General features: G+C 34.6%; 1 protein-coding gene across 6 annotated transcripts in view; it reads right to left on the reverse strand.

The window, feature by feature from the left end:
* The window catches only part of ADAMTS6 (ADAM metallopeptidase with thrombospondin type 1 motif 6), a 288202-nt gene that overhangs the window by 58764 nt on the left and 207603 nt on the right, over window positions 1-21835 (reverse strand). For all 6 annotated transcript variants that reach the window (XR_011491254.1, XM_070476750.1, XM_070476751.1 and 3 more), the window contains 3 exons: window positions 15841-15974; window positions 14101-14224; window positions 13516-13596 (listed from right to left, as the gene is read on the reverse strand). Coding sequence is in view for 5 of the 6 variants with exons in the window: in XM_070476750.1 (XP_070332851.1) it covers window positions 13516-13596; window positions 14101-14224; window positions 15841-15974 (339 nt within the window). In the remaining variant the exon portion in view is untranslated. The remainder of the gene's footprint in view (window positions 1-13515; window positions 13597-14100; window positions 14225-15840; window positions 15975-21835) is intronic.

The following is a 21835-nucleotide window of genomic DNA, read 5'->3' on the forward strand; positions in this document are numbered from 1 at the left end:
ACAATGAATATTCATTTTCATTTAGATATGGGATTCTTGACCATTTTCTTAAGTTCAATTTAAAATAGTAATTTTGCATGTGAATGTCAAGAAGATATTGAGTATCTATAATGCTATTGATAGAAAAGAATGAAAGGCTTATCTGAAAGAATAAAAATATGGAACAAGCAAGGGAAATTATGACTAAAGGATGGGAGTAGGGGTGAGGAGCCGACTTTCCTGTCCAAATGTTAAAACAGTAATTATACAAAGACAGGGGTGGGGCAACCTGTGGTCTGGTAGACAGCTGGACAGAAAAATAGAACAAAATGGACAGCTAAGAAATAAACACAAGTACAATAGGGAGTTAATGTATAACAAAGGAAGCATCCTAAATTAGTAGAGGAAAGATAACAAGAAATGGAACTAAGGCAAAAGGCTAGATTTTAGGCAAAAAAAAAAAAAAAAATGCTGAATTTATCTCATTCTTTATATAAGAATAGCTATCACAACTCCATTCTAGGTATATATCCAAAATAAATGAAAATTAGTACTCAAATATTTGTATACACAAGCTTATAGTAGTAGTTACCAGTAGCCAAAGGTGGAAACAACCCAAATGATCATCAGTGAATGACTGGATAAACAAATTGGGGCATATACCAGACAATGGAATAAAATTCGGCCATAGAAAAGAATGAAGTACTATACATGACTCAATGAGGATGAAACTAAAAAAAAAAAATTACACTAAGTGAAAGAAGCTAGACAGAAAAGATCACCTATTTTACTCTTCTATTTACAAGAAATATCTAGAATAGGTATATCCATAGGGACAAGGAGCAAACTGGTCGCTGCCAGAGGCTAGGGGATGGGAAGTAACTGCTTAATGGACATGGGGTTGTTTCTGGAATGATGAAAATATTTTGGAATGTATTAAATGCCACTGTGTTGTTCATTTTAAAATGTTTGAATTCTATATTATTTGAATCTTACTTCAATAAAAACAAAGTTTAAAGAAAAGGAGAGAAAAGAATAAATGCCAGATGTGTAATTATTTAAATGTAAATATAGTTAAGTCATAAAATGTTAGGAGAAAATGTGGGAATATTTAAAAAAAAATAATGTTGGGGAATTGAAAGGCTTTTGTAAGCATGATCAAAACCTCAGAAAGTATAAAGAAAAAGATTAGCATCATTTTTTAAACCTCCTTAGGAAAAAAATATATAAAAAAGTTTAAAAATATGTAATACAAAAATGTTGATCAGCACTACTACATAAAAACTTCTATAAATGAATGATAATTTTGATAATAATTATCATGCTTTGACAGTGACAAACATGTCAGCTTAATCTTTCTGTTAATTTGATAACTTATTCAAAAACTTTCTGAGGCCAGGGAAGCAACCTAGATGCTCCTCAGCAGACGAATGGATAAGAAAGTTATGGTACATATACACAATGGAATATTACTCAGCTATTAAAAAGAATACATTTGAATCAGTTCTAATGAGATGGATGAAACTGGAGCCCATTATACAGACTGAAGTAAGCCAGAAAGATAAACACCAATACAGTATACCTAACACATATATGTGGAATTTAAGAAGATGGTAATGATAACCCTATATGCAGGACAGAAAAAGAGACACAGGTGTATAGAACAAACTTCTGGATTCTGTGGGAGAAGGCGAGGGTGGGATGATCTGAGAGAATAGCATTGAAACATGTATATTACCAAGTGTGAAACAGAGCACCAGCCCAGGTTGGATGCATGAGACAAGTGCTCGGGGCTGGTGCACTGGGATGACCCAGAGGGATGGGATGGGGAGGGAGGCAGGAAGGGGTATCAGGACGGGGGACACATGTAAATCAATGGCTGATTCATGTCAATGTATGGCAAAAACCACTACAATATTGTAATTAGCCTTCAACTAATAAAAATAAATGAAAACAACAACAACAACAACAGCAACAACAAAACTTCCTGAGACCAGATGATCATGCAGCCCCAAAGGACTGAAAGGGTCATGGTGCAGAGTCTCTGACTCTGGAAATCTACCACTTATCCTTAGGAGTATAGATCATTTTCATTCTCTAATCCCTAACTGCCTGGAAAATATATCTGTACCTTCTTGACTTCAAATATGTTGTAAATTCATTTGACTGTCAAAAAAAGTCTAAACTTTGGAGACAGGAACATGCTAGCTAAAAATTAGTCTCAAATTTGTCTTATATTTAAAATTTTTTATTTTCAACTATCACAGTGATTCTGTCTCATTTGAAACACCAAAATTACCTAGGCAATATAAGGACAAAATGAAGCAGGGTAAAGGCTAACAGAGTTCTGTCAAGAGAATACACTGGTCATAGCAAACACCCTCTTCCAAAAACACAAGAGACGACTCTACACATGGACATTACCAGACGGTCAATGTTGAAATCAGATTGATTATATTCTTTGCAGCCAAAGATGGAGAAGCTCTATACAGTCAGCAAAAACAAGACTGGGAGCTGATTGTGGCTCAGATAATGAACTCCTTATTGCAAAATTCAGACTTAAATTGAAGAAAATAGGGGAAACCACTAGGTCATTCAGGTGTGACCTAAATCAAATCCCTTATGATTATATAGTGGAAGCGACAAATAGATTCAAGGGATTAGATCTGATAGATAGAGTGCCTGAAGAACTATGGACAGAGGTTTGTAACAATGTACAAGAGGCAGTGACCAAAACTGTCCCCAAGAAAAAGAAATGCAAGAAGGCAAAATGGCTGTCTGAGGAGGCCTTACAAATAGCTGAGAAGAGAAGAGAAGGAAAAGGCAAAAGAGAAAGGGAAACATATACCCAACTGAACTCAGAGTTCCAAAGAATAGTAAGGAGAGATAAAGTTTTCTTAAGTGAATAATGCAAAGAAATAGAGGAAAACAATAAAATGAGAAAGGCTAGAGACCTCTTCAAGAAAAGTAAAAGATATCAAGGGGACATTTCATGCAAAGATGGACACAATAAAGGACATAAATTGTATGGACTTAACTAAGCTGAATCAAAACAAACTGGAAAATTCTGAAAGAGATGGGACTATCAGACCATCTGACCTCCCTCTTGAGAAATCTGTATGCAAGTCAGGAAGTAACAGTTAGAATGTAACGTCGAACAACAGACTGGTTCCAAATAGGGAAAGGAGTACGTCAAGGCTGTATATTGTCACTCTGCTTATTTAACTTATAGGCAGAGTAACATCATGAGAAACGCTGGGCTGGATGAAGCACAAGCTGGAATCAAACTGCCAGGAGAAATATCAATAACCTCAGATATGCAGATGACACCACCCTTAAGGCAGAAAGAGAAGAAGATCTAAAGAGCCTCTGATGAATGTGAAAGAGGAGAGGGAAAGTTGGCTTAAAACTCAACATTCAAAAAACTAAGATCATGCCATCTGGTCCCATCACTTCATGGTAAATAGATGGGAAAACAGTGGAAACAGTGACAGACATTATTTTTGGGGGGCTTCAAAATCACTGCAGATAGTGACTGCAGCCATGAAATTAAAAGACGCTGACTCCTTGGAAGAAAAGTTATGACCAACATAGACAGCTTTATTTTGCCAACAAAAGTCTGTCTAGTCAAAGCTATGGTTTTTCCAGTAGTCATGTATGGGTGTTGAGAGTTGGACTATAAAGAAAGCTGAGCACTGAAGAATTGATGCTTTTGAACTGTGGTGTTGGAGAAGGCTCTTGAGAGTCCCTTGGACTGCAAAGAGATCCAACCAGTCCATCCTAAAGGAAATCAGTCCTGAATATTCATTGGAAGGACTAATGTTGAAGCCGAAACTCTTATACTTTGGCAAAGTATACCTGATGCAAAGAATTGGCTCATTTGAAAAGACCCTGATCTGGGAAAGATTGAAGACGGGAGGAGAAGGGGACAACAGAGGATGAGATGGTTGGATGGCATCACTGACTCAATGGACATGAGCTTGAGAAAACTCCAGGAGTTGGTGATGGACAGGGAAGCCTGGCGTGCTGCAGTCCATGGGGTTGCAAAGAGTTGGATACGACTGATCAGCTGAACTGAATTGAACAAAGCTGAAGAGATTAAGAAGAGGTAGCAAGAATACATAGAACAATTATACAAAGAAGGTCTTAATGACCCAGATAACCACCATGGTGTAATCACTTGCCTAGAGATAGACATCCTGTGATTATGAAGTCAAGTGAGCCTTAGGAAGCATCACTATGAACAAAGCTAGAGGAGGTGATGGCATTTCATCAGAGCTAATTCAAATCCTAAAATATGATGCTGTTAAAGTACCATGCTCAATATGGCAGCAAAATTTGGAAAACTCAGCAGTGGCCACAAGACTGGAAAAGGTCAGTTTTCATTGCAATCCCAAAAAAGGGCAATGCCAAAGAAAGCTCAAACCACCATACAACTGTGCTCATTTCACATGCTGGCAAGGTAATGCTCAAAATCCTTCAAACGAGGTTTCAAAGAATATGATCTGAGAACTTCCAGATGTACAAGTTGGATTTAGAAAAGGCAGAGGACCAGAGATCAAATTGCCAACATCTGTTGGATCAACAGAATTCCATATAAATATCTACTTCTACTTCACTGACTTCGCTAAAGCCTTTGACTATGTGGATCACAACAAACTGTGGAAAATTCTTCAAGAGATGGGAATACCAGACCACCTGACCAGGCTCCTAAGAAACCTGTATGCAGGTCAAGAAGCAACAGTTAGAAGCAGACATGAAACAACAGGTTGGTTTCAAATCGGGGAAGGAGTTCATCAAGGCTGTATACTGTCATCCTGCTTATTTAACTTATATGCAGAGTACATCATATGAAATGCTGAGGTGGATGAAGTACAGCTGGAATCAAGATTGCTGGGAGAAATATTAATAACCTCAGATATGCAAATGACACCACCTTAGTGGCAGAAAGTGAAGAGGAACTAAAGAACCTCTTGATAAAAGTGAAAGAGAAGAGTGAAAAAGTTGGCTTAAAACTCAACATTCAAAAAACTAAGATCATGCCAATTGGTCCCATCACTTCATGGCAAATAGACGGAGAAACAATGGAAACAGTGACAGACTTTACTTTCTTGGGACCCCAAATCACTGTAGCTGCTGAATGTAGACATGAAATTAAAGACACTTACTCCTTGGAAGAAAAGCTATGACAAACCTAGACAACGTATTAAAAAGCAGAGACATCACTTTGTCCACAAAGTCCGTCTAGTAAAAGCTATGGTTTTTCCAATAGCCATGTACGGATGTGACAGCTGGACCATAAAGAAGACTGAGCCCTGAAGAATTAATGCTTTTGAAATGTGGTGTTGGAGAAGACTCTTTAGAGTCCGTTGGACAGCAAGGATATCAAACCAGTCAATCCTAAAAGAAATCAACTGTGAATATTCATTGGAAGGACTGATGCTGAAGCTGAAGTGCCAATACTTTGACCAGAAAGAGCTGACACATTAGAAAAGACCCAGATGCCAGGAAAAGATTGAGGGCAGGTGGAGAAGGGGGTGACAGAGGATGAAATGTTTGGATGGTATCACTGACTCAATGGACATGAGTTTGAGCAGACTCCAGGAGATAGTGAAGGACAGGAAAGCCTGGCATGATGAAGTACATGGGGTTGCAAACAGTCAGACATGACTGAGTGATTAACAACAACAAATATAAGTATATCTGAATCTGCACAATACAAAACAGTGAAAACAAAAATAAAAACAAGACATCTAGCAGCTTTGAATTCTCCTTCAATTTAAGCTTTCACTTTTCCATTTTCTTATCTACTCAGATTAGGAATCCTAAGTCACCTTTGCTAGTATCATAATGTATTTCAGAGCAACACCAAACATGTGAAGGACTGAACAAAAATTTGCTAAGGGAGGAGGATGTGAGGAGGATGTGGCATTACGGACAGAGAATTATCAAAGGTAAAACATCTGATGTTAGAAGTCTTATTTTTGTTTTGATTCTTCTGTTGCACAAAGGAATCTAAAATTATGCTGTAAAAATAAAAAAGTCTTCTTAAACAAAGAAAGGAAGAGTCTGATGATACTGATATTCTATCTAAAGGTACAGTCTAGATATAGTCTTATTTTTTAAAGATTTAAGGAAAAAGAGGTGATATTTTAAGGGGAGTAAGAACTCATAAGGGCCATAACAGAGTCTACATCCATCTCAAGGAATCAAACATCAAATAAACAGAATTTCCATTTTCTTACATGGGAAATAACTGGGACTGGGCTTGCCCTCCAATTATAAACAACTAGAAAACTCATGAAATATATGAAGCAATTGTTTTTAGACACTGGCCAGGATGGTGAAGGGCTGTGACACGCAAAAAGGAACACAAAGTGAGTCATATCATTTCCCTTCCTTTCTGACTGGAGGCACTTTCTGTCTGTGTAGACCAGGAGAACCAAAGCAGAACATGGTGGTCTCATTGAGTTAGGAGACAAAGATCAGAAACTAGGAAGGCTAAAATAGCTGGAATTTGCAGAACCAGAAAATCAGAGTAAAAGGAGGGAATCTGTTACTGAATAGTAGTTTATGTATACACAGGATAAAATTCCATGAGGCCAGACCTCCCCACCCTAATACTAGATAATCATAAGCAGAAAAATTTCTAGAGCAAGAATTCAGAAGTTTCAAGCACTAGGGCATTCATCAGAGAATAATGCCTTCTTAGTGGGGCCGAGCAACTCTGGAATAAAGGCTACTCTGGACTCATCTCAACAATGCTCAAAAACAAGCCTCAAAAAGACCAAGCTCACCTACAAGTTACTTAACACATCAAAGGAAAAAAAAACAATAAAAAAATCCACACTCTCAGTAAGAAAACATTCACAATGTACAATATCTAATGAAAAACTACTACAAATGGCAAGGAGGAGGAAAATATGGTCTAAACCAAGAAAGCCAAGTAAAAGCAAGAGACTCAGAAATGACAGAAATTATAGAATCAGTAGAAAATAACTTTCAAACAACTATTATAAATATACTCAAGAACTTTAAGGGAAAACAAATCTAGTGAAAAAAACTGGAAGATATATATATATATATATATATATATATATATTATAGATGGATGCTCAGGTCAACACAAAGAAAGAAGGTATGACAGATACAGTAAATATGTAGGTAAACAGAAAATAATTCTTATTTTAAATTTTTTAAAAGAGTAACTGACTCTTTAAATAAAAAATAACAACAATGTATTGTGTTTATAACATACAAAGAAGTAAAATGTGCTTTTAAAAAACAACACAAAGGAATGTGGAATACAATGGAAGTAATCTGTTGTAAGAGTCTTGTATCATACATAAATGTTGTAATATTATTTGAAGGTATATTGTAATAAAGATGCATTTTGTAAATTCTAGAGCAACTACTATTTAAATAGAACAAAGCAATATAACTAATAAGTCATTGTGTGTGTGTGCGCTTAGTCGCTCAGTTGTGTCCGACTCTTTGGGAGCTCATGGACTGTAGCCTGCCAGACTCTTCTGTCCATGGGACTTTCCAGGCAAGAATACTGAATGGGCAGCCATTCCCTTCTCTAGAAGATCCTCCCGACCCAGGAACTGAACTTAGGTCTCCTGCACTGCAGGCTGATTCTTTACTGCCTAAGCCACCAGAGAAGTCCATTACTTGTAATACCAAAACACATTTGATAAAACAAAAAGAAAAAATAAAAGGAGAATAAAGGGGAAAATACAAGGACAGAATAGAAAAACAGCATGACAGACTTAAATCCAATGATTTTAATAATCCTACAAAATACAAATGATTCAGACATAGCTGTCTGAGATAAAGTCTTCATGTCCTATAAAGTTGGAAATATTTACCACGTGTGGCCCATTACAGAAAAAGTTTGTCAAGCCCCTGCATACAGAGATTGTATTTGAAAAACCAAAGACTGTTAGATACCATAAGAAGTGAGAATCAAACAACATGTTGCCTAGAAGAAACATATTTAAGGTTCATAAACACCTACATATGAAAAGTGGATGAACAGAATTTACTATGCAAGCACTAATAGAAGAAATCTGAGTTGCTAGATTAGTACCAGTCAAAACAGATGTGGATCAAAGAATACCATCAGAAATAAAGAAGAATATAGGATAATGATAAAATGTTCAATACATTAATAAAATCTAACAATCTTGAATGTCTACACACCTAACAACAAAGTTTGAAAATAAATGCAGCAAAACCTTACAAACTAATGGGAGAAATAAACAAATCCACAATTCCAGTTGGACATTTTAACATGAATCTTTCAGTATTTGCTGAAACAAACAGGCAGAAAATAAAAAAAAAATGTACAAGACTTCAACAAAACTATGAACCAATTTAATCTAATTGACATTTCTGGAATACTAAATCTAATACCACCATAATACATATTCTTCTCAAGGGCACATGGAACATTCACTAAAAGAGTCTATGCTCTGGGACATAAAACAAACCTCAACAAAAGAACTAAAATCATACAAAATTAAATTAAAATAAAAATGAAAAATGACATCTGGAGTCCCCCCAAATATTTAGAAATGGAATAATACCTTTTAAGCCATGATTTATGGTAAATAAGAAAACATTTTAAACTGAGTGTTAATGAGAAAACAACATATCAAAAGTATATGGGATGAAGTTAAAGCAATGCTTATAGGGAAATTTATAGTGCAAACTGTTTATTTTAGAGTAGAAAACAGACTTTAAAAATCAATAATCTAAGTTTCCATCTTGATAAGATAGAAAAATAACAAATTAAACACAAACTGAATCACTTTGTGTGACTCACACGATAATAAAGAGAAGAAATAACAATAAAGAGATAATAAAGAGAAGAATGGGAATCAATATGATGGAAAATGGAGAAATAATAGGAAAGTCATTAAATCAAAAGCCAGTTCTTTGAAAAGACAATAAAACTAATAAACAAAAACTACTAATCAATTTAATCTAATTGACATTTACAGAACACTAAATAATTTATGGAATACTAAAGCAAAGGAGAAAAGGAAGGATATTCCCATTTGAATGCAGAGTTCCAAAGATTAGCCAGGAGAGATAAGAAAGCCTTCCTCAGCGATCAATGCAAAGAAATAGAGGAAAACAACAGAATGGGAAAGACTAGAGATCTCTTCAAGAAAATTAGAGATATCAAGGGAACATTTCAGGCAAAGATGGGTTCGATAAAGCACAGAAATGGTATGGACCTAACAGAAGCAGAAGATATTAAGAAGAGGTGGCAAGAATACACAGAAGAACTGTACAAAAAAGATCTTCACAAGCCAGATAATCACAGTGGTGTGATAACTCACCTAGAGCCAGACATCCTGGAATGTGAAGTCAAATGGGCCTTAGAAAGCATCACTATGAACAAAGCTAGTGGAGGTGATGGAATTCCAGATGAGCTATTTCAAATCCCGAAAGAAGATGCTGTGAAAGTGCTGCATTCAGTATGCCAACAAATTTGGAAAACTCAGCAGTGGCCACAGGACTGGAAAAGGTCAGTTTTCATTCCAATCCCTAAGAAAGGCAATCCCAAAGAATGCTCAAACTACCACACAATTGCTCTCATCTTACACGCTAGTAAAGTAATGCTCAAAATTCTCCAAGCCAGGCTTCAGCAATATGTGAACTGTGAACTTCCAGATGTTCAAGCTGGTTTTACAAAAGGCAGAGGAACCAGAGATCAAATTGCCAATATCCGCTGGGTCATCGAAAAAGCAAGAGAGTTCCAGAAAAACATCTATTTCTGCTTTATTGACTATGCAAAAGCCTTTGACTGTGTGGATCACAATAAACTGTGGAAAATTCTGAAAGAGATGGGAATACAGACCACCTGACCTGCCTCTTGAGAAACCTGTATGCGGGTCAGGAAGCAACAGTTAGAACTGGACATGGAACAACAGACTGGTTTCAAATAGGAAAAGGAGTACGTCAAGGCTGTATATAGTCACCCTGCTTATTTAACTTATATGCAGAGTACATTATGAGAAATGCTGGGCTAGAAGAAGCACAAGCTGGAATCAAGATTGCTGGGAGAAATATCAGTAACCTCAGATATGCAGATGACACCACCCTTATGGCCGAGAGTGAAGAGGAACTGAAAAGCCTCTTGATGAAAGTGAAAGAGGAGAGTGAAAAAGTTGGTTTAAAGCTTAACATTCAGAAAACTAAGATCATGGCATCTGGTCCCATCACCTCATGGGAAATAGATGGGGAGACAGTGGCAACAGTGTCAGACTTTATTTTTTGGGGCTCCAAAATCACTGCAGTAGTGACTGCAGCCATGAAATTAAAAGACGCTTACTCCTTGGAAGGAAAGTTATGACCAACCTAGATAGCATATTAAAAAGCAGAGACATTACTTCGCCAACAAAGGTCTGTCCGGTCAAGGCTATGGTTTTTCCAGTGGTCATGTATGGATGTGAGAGTTGGACTGTGAAGAAAGCTGAGGGCCAAAAAATTGATGCTTTTGAGCTATGGTGTTGGAGAAGACTCTTGAGAGTCCCTTGGACTACAAGGAGATCCAACCAGTCCATCCTAAAGGAGATCAGTCCTGGGTGTTCATTGGAAGGACTGACACTGAAGCTGAAACTCCAGTACTTTGGCCATCTCATGTGAAGAGTTGACTCATTGGAAAAGACCCTGATGCTGGGAGGGATTGGGGGCAGGAGGAGAAGGGGATGACAGAGGATGAGATTGCTTGATGGCATTGCCGACTCGATGGGCATGAGTTTGAGTAAACTCTGGGAGTTGGTGATGGACAGGGAGGCCTGGCATGCTGTGATTCATGGGGTCGCAAAGAGTCTGACACGACTGAGCGACTGAACTGAACTGAAAGAATACTAGAATGATTAAGAAAAAGAAGACACCAATCACCAATGTGAAGAATGAGAGAAGAGCTATCACTGTGGATCCTACAGGCATTCAAAGAGGATAATTAGGTAATATTACACAAAGATTAAGCCAATAATTTCAACAACTTTATAGCTATTACAAAAACTGAATTTTTAATTAAAAACTTCCCACACAGAAAACACCAGGCTTCACAGTTTATTTATAATTGGAGGATAACTGCTTTACAATGCTGTGTTGGTTTATGCCATACATCAACATGAATGAATCATAGGTATATATATATGTCCTCTCTTTCTTGAAATTCCTTCATATCTCCCACCCCATGCCACCCCTCTAGGTTGTCAAGAAGCATTGGGTTGAGCTTCCTGCATCATACAGCAAATTCCCACTGGCTACCTATTTTACATACATACACTGGTAAGATGTATGTATCAGTGCTACCCTCTCAATTTGTCCCATCCTCTCCTTCCTCCACTGTGTCCATAAGTCCGTTCTCTATGTCTGTATCTCTATTGTTGCCCTACAAATAGGTTCATCAGTACCAGTTTTCTAAAGATTCTATATATATGCATTAATATACAATATTTGTTTTACTCTTTCTGACTTACTTCACTCTGTATAACAAACTTTAGGTTCATCCACCTCACTAGAACTGACTCAAATTCATTTCTTATTATGGTTGAGTAATATTCCATTGTGTATATGTACCACAACTTCTTTATCCATTCATCTGTTGATGGACATCTAGGTTGCTTCCATGTCCTGGCTATTGTAAATGGTGCTGTAATGAACACTGGGCTAACATGTGTGGAAGACAATATTTGTAAGATATCAATTCTCCCCAAATTGATCTATAGATCCCAAATAATCTCATTTTGTAGAAATTAACAAGTTGATTCAAAAAAGTACATAGAAATGTAAGGGACCTAGTGAAGCAAATGGAGAAGGCAATGGCACCCACTCCAGTACTCTTGCCTGGAAAATCCCATGGACAGAGGAGCTTGGTAGGCTGCAGTCCATGGGGTCGCTAAGAGTCGGACATGACTGAGCAACTTCACTTTCAATTTTCACTTTTCACTTTCATGCATTGGAGAAGGAAATGGCAACCCACTCCATTGTTCTTGCCTGGAGAATCCCAGGGACGGAGGAGCCTGGTGGGCTGCCGTCTATGGGATGGTACAGAGTCAGACACTACTGATGCGACTTAGCAGCAGCAGTGAAGCTAAAATAATTTTGAGAAAGAACAAATTTGAAGACCTAATGCTTCTTATTTTCAAGACTTAATGGACATCTCTATTAACATACAATGTGGTTTTGGTTTAAGGGGAGGGAACATCAACAGACCCATACAGTTATGTGAGATTGACCTCTCACAGAAATGTCAAGGTAGTTGAAGGGGGAAACAATTGTCTTAAATAAATGTGCTACAGCAATTGAATATCTATGTGAAAATAATTTAACCTAAATCCTTACTTCATACCTTACATAAAGATTCAAAATGGACCAAATATCTAAATGTAAAAGCTAAACTCATAATTTATTTAAGACACACTGAAGACAGTCTTTGCAACCTTAGGGTAGGAAAAAATTTTAAGGTAAGATGTGAAGGCACAAACCATAAAAAAATTTACACATTATATCTTATCAAAACTAAAAGACACAATTAAGAACAAGCCACAGACTAGAAGAAAATATTCATAAAACATATACTTGAGCAGGGATTTATAGCTAGTATTTATAAATAACTTACAACTTTATAAATTTTAAAAAAGTAAATAGGTAAAATATTTGTTTAGGTACTTCACACACAAAAAATCTCTCTATGGGTACAGTTAAAAAGACTGACAATGCCAAGAATTGATGAGGACATAGAACAACTGGAACTCTTTTACATTCCTGGTGGGAATATAAATGATACAATCACTTTTAAAACAGTTAATTCAATCAATTTCTTATAAGGTTTTCTTGTTTGTTTTTGTTTAGTCACTAAGTCATGTCCAACTCTTTCGTGACCTCATTATAGCCTGCCAGGTTCCTCTGACAATGGGATTTTCCAGGCAAAAATACTAGGGTGGATTGCCATTTCCTTTTCCAGGGAATATTGCAGATCCAGGGATTGAACTCATGTCTCCTCCATTGGCAGGCAGATTCTTTACTTCCAAGCCACCAGGAAGCACTCTTAATAGGTTAAACATATATTTATCACATGACCAGATATTTCACTCTTAGGCTTTTTATCCAGGAGAAATTAAAATACATGTCCATATATAGCTTGTCTGTGAATGTGCAAAGAAGTTTTATTCATCATAGTTGAAGACAGCAAAGATTCAAATATCCATCAACAAATGAGTGGATAAATAAATGATGGTATATTCATACAGTGGAAGGCCATTTGGCAATAAAAAAGAAATGAACTGAACTATACACTTACAAAGAATTCATTTTATTTTATGCAAATTGTTTTTTAAAAATCAAACCACCCGTAAAGAGTAAGGTGTAAACTGCTAATTTTTTGTTTAGTTCTTTCATGTGCAACTTCTTTTTTAACACCAAAGTGTTCTACCTCAAAGCAGTATGTCTTTTCCTGTGCTGCTTTTCCTCATTAAAATTTAAAATCTAGCAAAATATGCTACTTACCAATATAGTTCTTTGACATGGCAACTTCTCTGACTTCAATGTGAACAGAGCCTCTTGGTATCTGCACTACTTCCATATAGCCTGGAACACAGAAGATTACCAGTAATAAGCAGCATCTGGAGCTTGCATCAGAAAATGAGTGTTTAGTAACCAGTCAGCAGTTAAGTTTCCTTATTCTTCCATTCTTTCTATGCACTTTATAAATTATAAGTAATGAGTAAATTCCCCTTTGGGTTCATGAATACATCTAGAGTATTATTTTTCTCTAAATCATCTCAAAATATCTTCAAAGCCTCAAAACATATAATATTGGTTCATGCCTTTTTTTTTCTTCCTCAACACAGGCTCTATGGGAATTCCCATCTTAAAGAAACATTACTAAATGAAGCCAAGTAGAAATGGAATAATATTTCCTTAAAACAACTAATCTGAAGCCACATTTAGTACTTAAAAGATTGAATGCAATTTGGGGAGAAATCACTGTCTGCTTAAATAAAGAAATTTTTAAAATAAGGGGGAAATCAAGTAATTTGTCTATTTCAAGTACACCAGAGGTGTGAGGAAGAGTTCTTTCTACACACTCACCTCCTCTGGGCAACGAATCATTGAAGAACCCTTCAATGGCATCACATGTGCTTCCATCCCCTCCACAGACTCGACATCTATCTTCCCTAGCATCGGATCCCAAAATATTATCACAACCTACGTGCTGAAAACAGAGAAGAATATTCAGTGTGCCAAAAGCAGGAACTCTGGACCCACTAGTCAAACGAGTGCAGCCTACTTGTCCACTTGCCTTTCCAGCAAAGGAGGTCTAAACAGGAAACGTGAACCGCTTCTACCTTCATTCTCTGCTAATTCTAGCCAGGATTTCTCAACACATAATTTGAAAGAAAAATATTCTGATTCCCCAGGAATGTATACCTACATTTCTAGACTAGATTTCTTCTTCATTTATAGATACCATGCTTCAATTCTTAAAATATTATAATTTGTTGGCAATGGGCTCTTATTTATAACCTCAATTAATTAAGAAAAATGGCATATGGTCCTATACAACATGGGTGATAACAACAAGAGTGTTTACTGAGCATTATGGTTTGCCCTTTCTAAACCACTGACCCTTTAGGATATCCAATTGTTAGTATTAATGTCAAAGACTAGCTGTGGAATTGGTGCCTAGGTAAATCCCTACAAGTGAATACCTGTTTCCATCAACTGAATAAAATTATCATAAAGAAAAAGATGCAAACATGTAATTTTAGAATCTGAAAGTCTACCTTTCTGTTTTGCATTTAATCATAGAAATACAATTTGTATCTATATTTTTGGCAAATTTTGGCACTTTATTTGTAACTTGTCTTTTAGCCATTAATACTAGGCATGTAGTCTCGGAATATAACCTGTGCCAGGGTCTTTTTTATCTGAAAAACATTTTTATACTATCCCAGAAACAAGTTTTTCTTCAAGTAAATACGTAAATACACACACACACACACACACACACACACACACACACACACACTGTATCATCTGATACATAAGGTACATTTGGAGGCAAGTTAATAAAGACAGAATTTGCAAGAAATTATAACATTAATTAAAGTAGACAGTGGTTTTTCTTTGTTTTTAAATCTTATCTTTCTCAGTTTCTGGCATTCAGTTTATACTTATCTTTAAGGTAAAACAAAAGCAGACAAGGAAAAAAGTTAAGAGAATAGTGGCTTTTGTGGCTTTTCTTACGATAAGATTCATACACAGTTCTAGGAAAACACCATGGATTTGCTCCTGCAATTTCCAACTGACTGGTCTGGCCAATTCTCTGAAGTAAACGCTTTAAAAAGGTAAGACTAATTCTATAATGAAAACCACTATAAATGCTTCGAAAGAAGACAAAATGAGCAGAGCATAGCTATTTTACATTTTGAGGAAATATTTTGCTATGAAATACATCAAATATTCTTTCATTGAGAACACACAGTGGCCATACAAATAAGAATTGAATCCTCATTCCTTCTCTTTTGCTATCATCTTGTTTATAAACAGAACATAAGAATAATGAAAATTAAATTCCAAAATATTTTCATAGCTCTAGCAATTCCTCTAACTAGAACACCAGAATAAATCACATTTGCAAGGTGCTTGTGAATGGATAATTCTACCTTTAACTGTGTACATTTCTTATAGAAAATCAAATGAGTCCAGAATACTGCTCTTTGTATTAAAAATTAGCACAGTATTAATTAGGAGCTACTATCTGAGAAAAAAATATAACAGCCTCAAAAACCCCGACAAAAATGGAGTGAGATTCAAAATCTGAGCAACCTTGCATTCTCCATTGATACAGATATCCAGTGAATCCGCATTGCACTGAGTCCCATCAATCACCGCAGGGGAACGTTCAGTGTAGAAATTGTAACCTTCAGCCAAGCAGTTCAATGCACAAGGTTTTACCCCACCTGGAAGAGTAATAAATGGAGAGACAGTAGAAGAAAGTAAATGGAGTGTTCCTAAGGAACAGTGATTCAATATTATCCATGGCAAATTTATGATTGATATAGACATCACTCTCTATTCTATCGCTTTCTTTGCTAAAATTTCATGTTTATTTGCATTGCTTGTGCAACTTGACGGAGGATCTGCTGAGTAATATTATGGTTTTAAAATTTCAGGTATTTCCCATATATATTTTCAATATATTTCAGGTCAAAAGGGATCATAGTGGAGGTAAGTAAATATTGAAAAGAAATGGAGGAAATAAAAGCAATTTTTAAAAACTAAAAAAAAAAAAAGCTTAAGAAGACCTTGAGAATGACCTCGTAAGACAAATACAAATTTATGCAAATGATATCACTTGTTACTGAAGATGATACAAAAACTGGTACTTCAGGCAGAGATACGGTAATTGTAAAATCAAACTTAAACCTGCTTTAAAAATATCAGGGGCTTCCCTCACAGCTGGAGTTTAAGACTCTGTGCTTCCACTGTAGGGGGCGCAGGTTAAGTTGGGGGACTAAGGTCCCACATGCCGCCTGGTGCTGCCAAAAAGTAAAAATTAAAAACATAAAATAAATAAATAAATAAATAAATAAATATATTCCATGAATATGGCTTTAGCATGGAGATAAATTCTTATGAGATCATTAAATCAAAGATAAAAATATATTAAATTTGAATAATTCTATGAGATCAATAAATTAAAGAAATATTGCATAGCATCATATGTATTTTATCTTAAATAAACTGAATAAAAACTTAAAAATAAACTTTAATTAAAAATCTAAAAATAAATAAATGAATAAAAACCTAATTTTATACTGTGAATAAATGCATATAGTAACTCAAGCATTTTTGTCACTGAAATCTGTATTTCAATGGTTGTATGTATTTTTCAAGGTTGATGTGAAACAGGTAAAAATAGATATAAATAGTAGCAATTTAAAAAATAAGCAGAGTGCATATCATAACTTCTCAGTATACTGGAAAAGCAGCAATAAATATGAATTTATTTTATTCAAAACTACACATAAAAAAGCTATTAATAAATACATAATTATTTTAAAATGCTTTCTTTTGAACTCTTGCTTTGGTCTTATTATAATGACCTTATAAAATTTATCTTTGAAATAAAAAGAGACTAGTTCTAAACAAGAAAATTAGGCAGGAAGATGACATGCCTAGGTCTTAGTGAAGGTAGAAGCCAGATCTCTACAGAGTGAAGTAAAAGAGAAGCCAGCTGAGTAGAGGAGGCAATAAGAGAGAACAATCCATTAGAGGAGATCACTGTTGACGTTTGGCATGTAAGAAGACGGCCCAATATTGCCAGACCTTCTGTTTTTTCAAGAGAAGATAAAAACCTAGATTTTAAAACTATAAACTCTTCTTGGCAACTCATCTAAAGTTTTCAAAAATACTGTGGAATTTAAAACATGTATATAAGTAAAAACGGTTCCTGAACTGCCAGTTTACAACTTCTGGCTGAATTCCATGTTTTCTTCCATTTTCAATGTGTACAGGCTATAGAACGTCTATATAACTTATAATGTTATTATTAGGCTTAGGTTAATGATACATTTTGCTCTACTAAGCACAGAAATAACAAGTAATAAATAAAATAATTTCTTCCTGAACTGATAATCAAGGTATTATATTTATTTTTATAAGATTCTTGTGAATAAAATTGCTCTAAATTTCCACAGATCTTACTGGGAATTTTTTTTCATTACTACCCAATATAGTTCTTTCCCCATCTCTTTATTGCAATGCTTTGGAATTTAATGCAGTTTTCATGCATCAGGTTTTAAACAGAGAACCTGAGTCTTTTATTTATACAATTTTAGCATTAATTATGTAAGGCAGTATTTGATAGGCAGGACATATAAATGCTATGGTATATTCCTTAGCCCACTATGCTATATGATAATAATACAAATAAATTTATTCTTCTTTTATTGTTGAAGATGTGTTCAGCTTCCTCCACTACAATAGGTTTTTAGAAGAGGTAATGTTACTATTTCAAGAAGGGATTTAAGATGATTGAATTGAAGTTCACATTATCAGTTACCTTCATTTAAAGCTCATTATGAATTTAGGGTTAATTTACTAAGCACACAATTATCAAGATGCTAGTGATTAAATCTGTGAACTATTTCAGAGACTTACTTCTACAGTAAGACAAAAACAATCCCAAATGTATATGTATCTAATAAAAGCAATTCAAAATACATGAAGCAAAACCTTCAACCACACATAAAAAGAAAAGCCGTAGAATACTTGAAGATTTTAAGACACTTCTCTCAGGAACTAATTAAAAAACCAGAGCAAAAGAAAATCATAAGGATTATATAAAAGACCTGAACAATATTATGTCAACTTGACATGATGATCATATAGAATACAATATCCAAAAATTGGAGAAAATACATCCTTTTCAAGTATACATAGAACATTCATCAAACTGGACAAGAAGCTGTATCATAAAACAAATTTTAACTAATTTTAAAAATTTAAATCATGTAGACTATTACTGATCATAATATAAATAAATTATAAATCAATAACCAAAGAATCTAGAAAATTTTAAATTATTTAGAAATAAAAATAACATAGCTTTAAATAATACATGGGCCAAAGAAGAAATCACAATTTAAATAAAAAAATATTTTTAACTGAAGGAAATAAAAATAAATAGAATTTTGGGAATGCAAGATAGCAAAATAAACCCCTCAACCAAAATAATAATAAGAGCGAAAAACTAATTAGAAAAAAGGATAAAAACTTTTTTTCCTTTGAAAAGAGTAATAAAATTGATAAACTTCAAGCAAGACTGATCAAGAAAAAGAGAGAGGATACGTATCATCAATATCAGAAATACAACAGTATATATCACTACAGATCCTACAGATATTAAACAGGATAATAAGAGAATGTTATGATAGTTTTCTGCCAATAAATTGGCAACATGGAAGTAACATACATTTCCTGAAGACAAACTCAAAAACGGACATAAAAATAAAAAATGTGAATAACTCTGTATCTATTAATGGAGTTGAGTTTAAAATAAAAAAAAAAATTCTTTTCACAAAGAAAATACTGAGCCTGGATGGTTTAATTAGTAAAATCTGTTCTAAGGAGGAAATATTATCAACCCTACGAACACTTTCAAAGTAAATAAGAATTCTATTTCTGGAAGCCAGATTAACTTTGACACCAAAACTTGTCAAAACCATGACAAGAAAAAATTTACAAATAAATATTCCTTATGAAGATAGATGCAAACATCCTTAATTAAATATAAGCTATTAAGCCCAATAACATATAAAAAAGGTCATCAACACCTGGGGTTTAATGTGAAAAGCAAATGTTGGTTTGGCATTATAAAATCTATCAACTAAGTCACTCTATTAACAGAATAAAGAAGAAAACACATAAAATTGACACATGCATAAACTGTACTGAAGGGCCAAGTCAGTTAATTAAGGGAAGAAAATAAAATAAAAAGGCAAAAGATTGGGAAAAAAAATAGTACCTATCTCCAGATAGCATGACAACTTACCAAGAAAATTCTAAACAATCTACAAAACAACTATTAGAACTTGTAAGGAAATTTAGAAGGGTCACAGAATATGTAAGTTAATATATAAAAATCAATCTTATTTGTATATATTAGAGCAAACTATTGAAAATGAAAAATTTTAAATCTTTATTTACAATACTGTCAAAATCATAAATTGCTCAGGAAAAGATTTACTAGAAGATGTGCATGACCTTAAACCTAAAACTATAAAACACAGCTGAGAGAAGTTAAGTAAAACATGGAGAGAGATACCATGTTCATAAACTGGAAAATTCAATAGTTAGCATAGTAGTTCACCCTCTATTGATGCATAGATTCAACAGGACAACAATCATAAGTCCAACATGTCCTTCTGTAAAAATTAACAACTGACTCTAAAACTTATGTGGAAATGCAAAACCCTTAGAATATCCAAAGAGCTCTTGAAAAAAAGACCCAAGTAGAAAAGCTTATACTACCTATGTTCAAGACTATACAGTTAAAGTAATTAAGTCAGTATGACACCAGGATAGGACTGACAAATACATCAATGAAACAAAACAGAGTCTGTAAATATACTACAAATATATATCATACCCCCAAGTTATTTTTAGAGTGTTGATCTAAAGACCAAAAACATAAGGTTTTAAAAGAAACATAAAAAAATATCTTCCTGAGTTAAGGGAGGCAAAGATTTCTAGGACAGGACAGAGAACACAATGACTATAAAATGTTTAAAAGCTAAAAAATTAGAAGTCATCAAAATTAAAATCTTATATTCATCCAAAATATTATTTAAAACATAATGAAAAATAAAGTAAAAGTAAAGAAATATTTTCCCCTAAGCTATGAGAAAATACTTATAAAATTTATAAATGAACCACTTGAAAATAAAAAGATAAATATCCAATTCAAAAATAAGCAAAGGGTTCGAACAAACATTTTATAAGAGAAGATATAGAAATGCTCAATAAGCACATGAAAATGTGCTCAACACATTCAACAGTCAGAAAACACAAATTAAAACTTCATTGAGACAACATTATAATAGACCCAAAAGAAGACTGCGAACACCAAATGCTGGCAAGCGTGAGGAGCAAACAGAACTCTCATACATTGCTGGTAGGAGAGTGTTTGGTACAGTACTTTGGAAAAACATCTGCAAGTTTCTTTTAAAACTAAACTCACAGCTATCCTATGGCCTAGCAATCCCACCCCTAAATATTTACCTAAGAAAAATGAAAACTATGCCCGTAAGAAGACATACACAAATGTTTAAGCAGCTTATTGATAGCTGCTGAAAACTAGAAACAATACAGGTTTCCATCAATAGCAGAATGGAAAAACAAACTGGTTAGTACAATGGAATACTGCTCAGCAATAAAAAAGAATGAACTAATTACATTTGCAATGATATGGATGGATCTCAAAAACATCAGGCTTAGAGAAGCCTTACATGAGAGTAAATATGGCATGATTTTATTTACACAAAGTTCTAACAGACAAAACTAATTGATAGGGGAAAAAAAGTTAGAACTGGTTGTCTCTTGTAAGTAGGTGGAGCCAGTTGCTGAATAAGAAGGATGAGGACTATGAGAATTTTGGAGGCAGTGGTAAAGTTCTATAACTCAGTAAGGTTTTATAGGTGCACGTGTTTGTCAAAACTCAGGGAAAGTACAGTTAGGTAGGTTAAGATCTGTGTGCTTCATTGTACATAATCTTCCCTCAAAAGAAAAATAAATATTGAACTGCAGTTAATCTTATGCATGCTGAAGTATTTAGAGAGGAAAGTATACTGATGACTATAATTTACTTTGAAATGCACCTGAAAAACAGAATAAATTGAATGGATAAAGAGATGACTAGACATGTAGTAAGTATATTAAAATATTAATGATAGAATCTTGGTGGTACATATACAGTTGTCACTGAAAAATTATTTTAACATTGCTCTGTGTTGGAAAGTTTTCAGAGTAGGATGTTGAGGGAATTTCCTGGTGGTCTAGTGGTTAGGACTCAGCACTCCCACTGCTGGGGCCTGAGTTCAATCCCTGCTTGAGGAACTAAAATCCCCTAGCTGCATGGTATAGCCAAGAGAGAAAAAAAAGTAAGATGTTGGAAAAACAATAAATAAAAGTTTTTTTAAAGAGTACATTTTATTTTTCTAAGAGAAAATTTGAACAAATTTTAGTTTGTGCTTTGGGAGCATAAGAAAACTTGTGCTTACCGAGCAATTAGGTCTGATGCTTGCCTAAATTAGAGCAA

The sequence above is a fragment of the Odocoileus virginianus genome, chromosome 14 (genome assembly GCF_023699985.2).
Source record: "Odocoileus virginianus isolate 20LAN1187 ecotype Illinois chromosome 14, Ovbor_1.2, whole genome shotgun sequence".
Classification (NCBI taxonomy): Eukaryota; Metazoa; Chordata; class Mammalia; order Artiodactyla; family Cervidae; genus Odocoileus; species Odocoileus virginianus.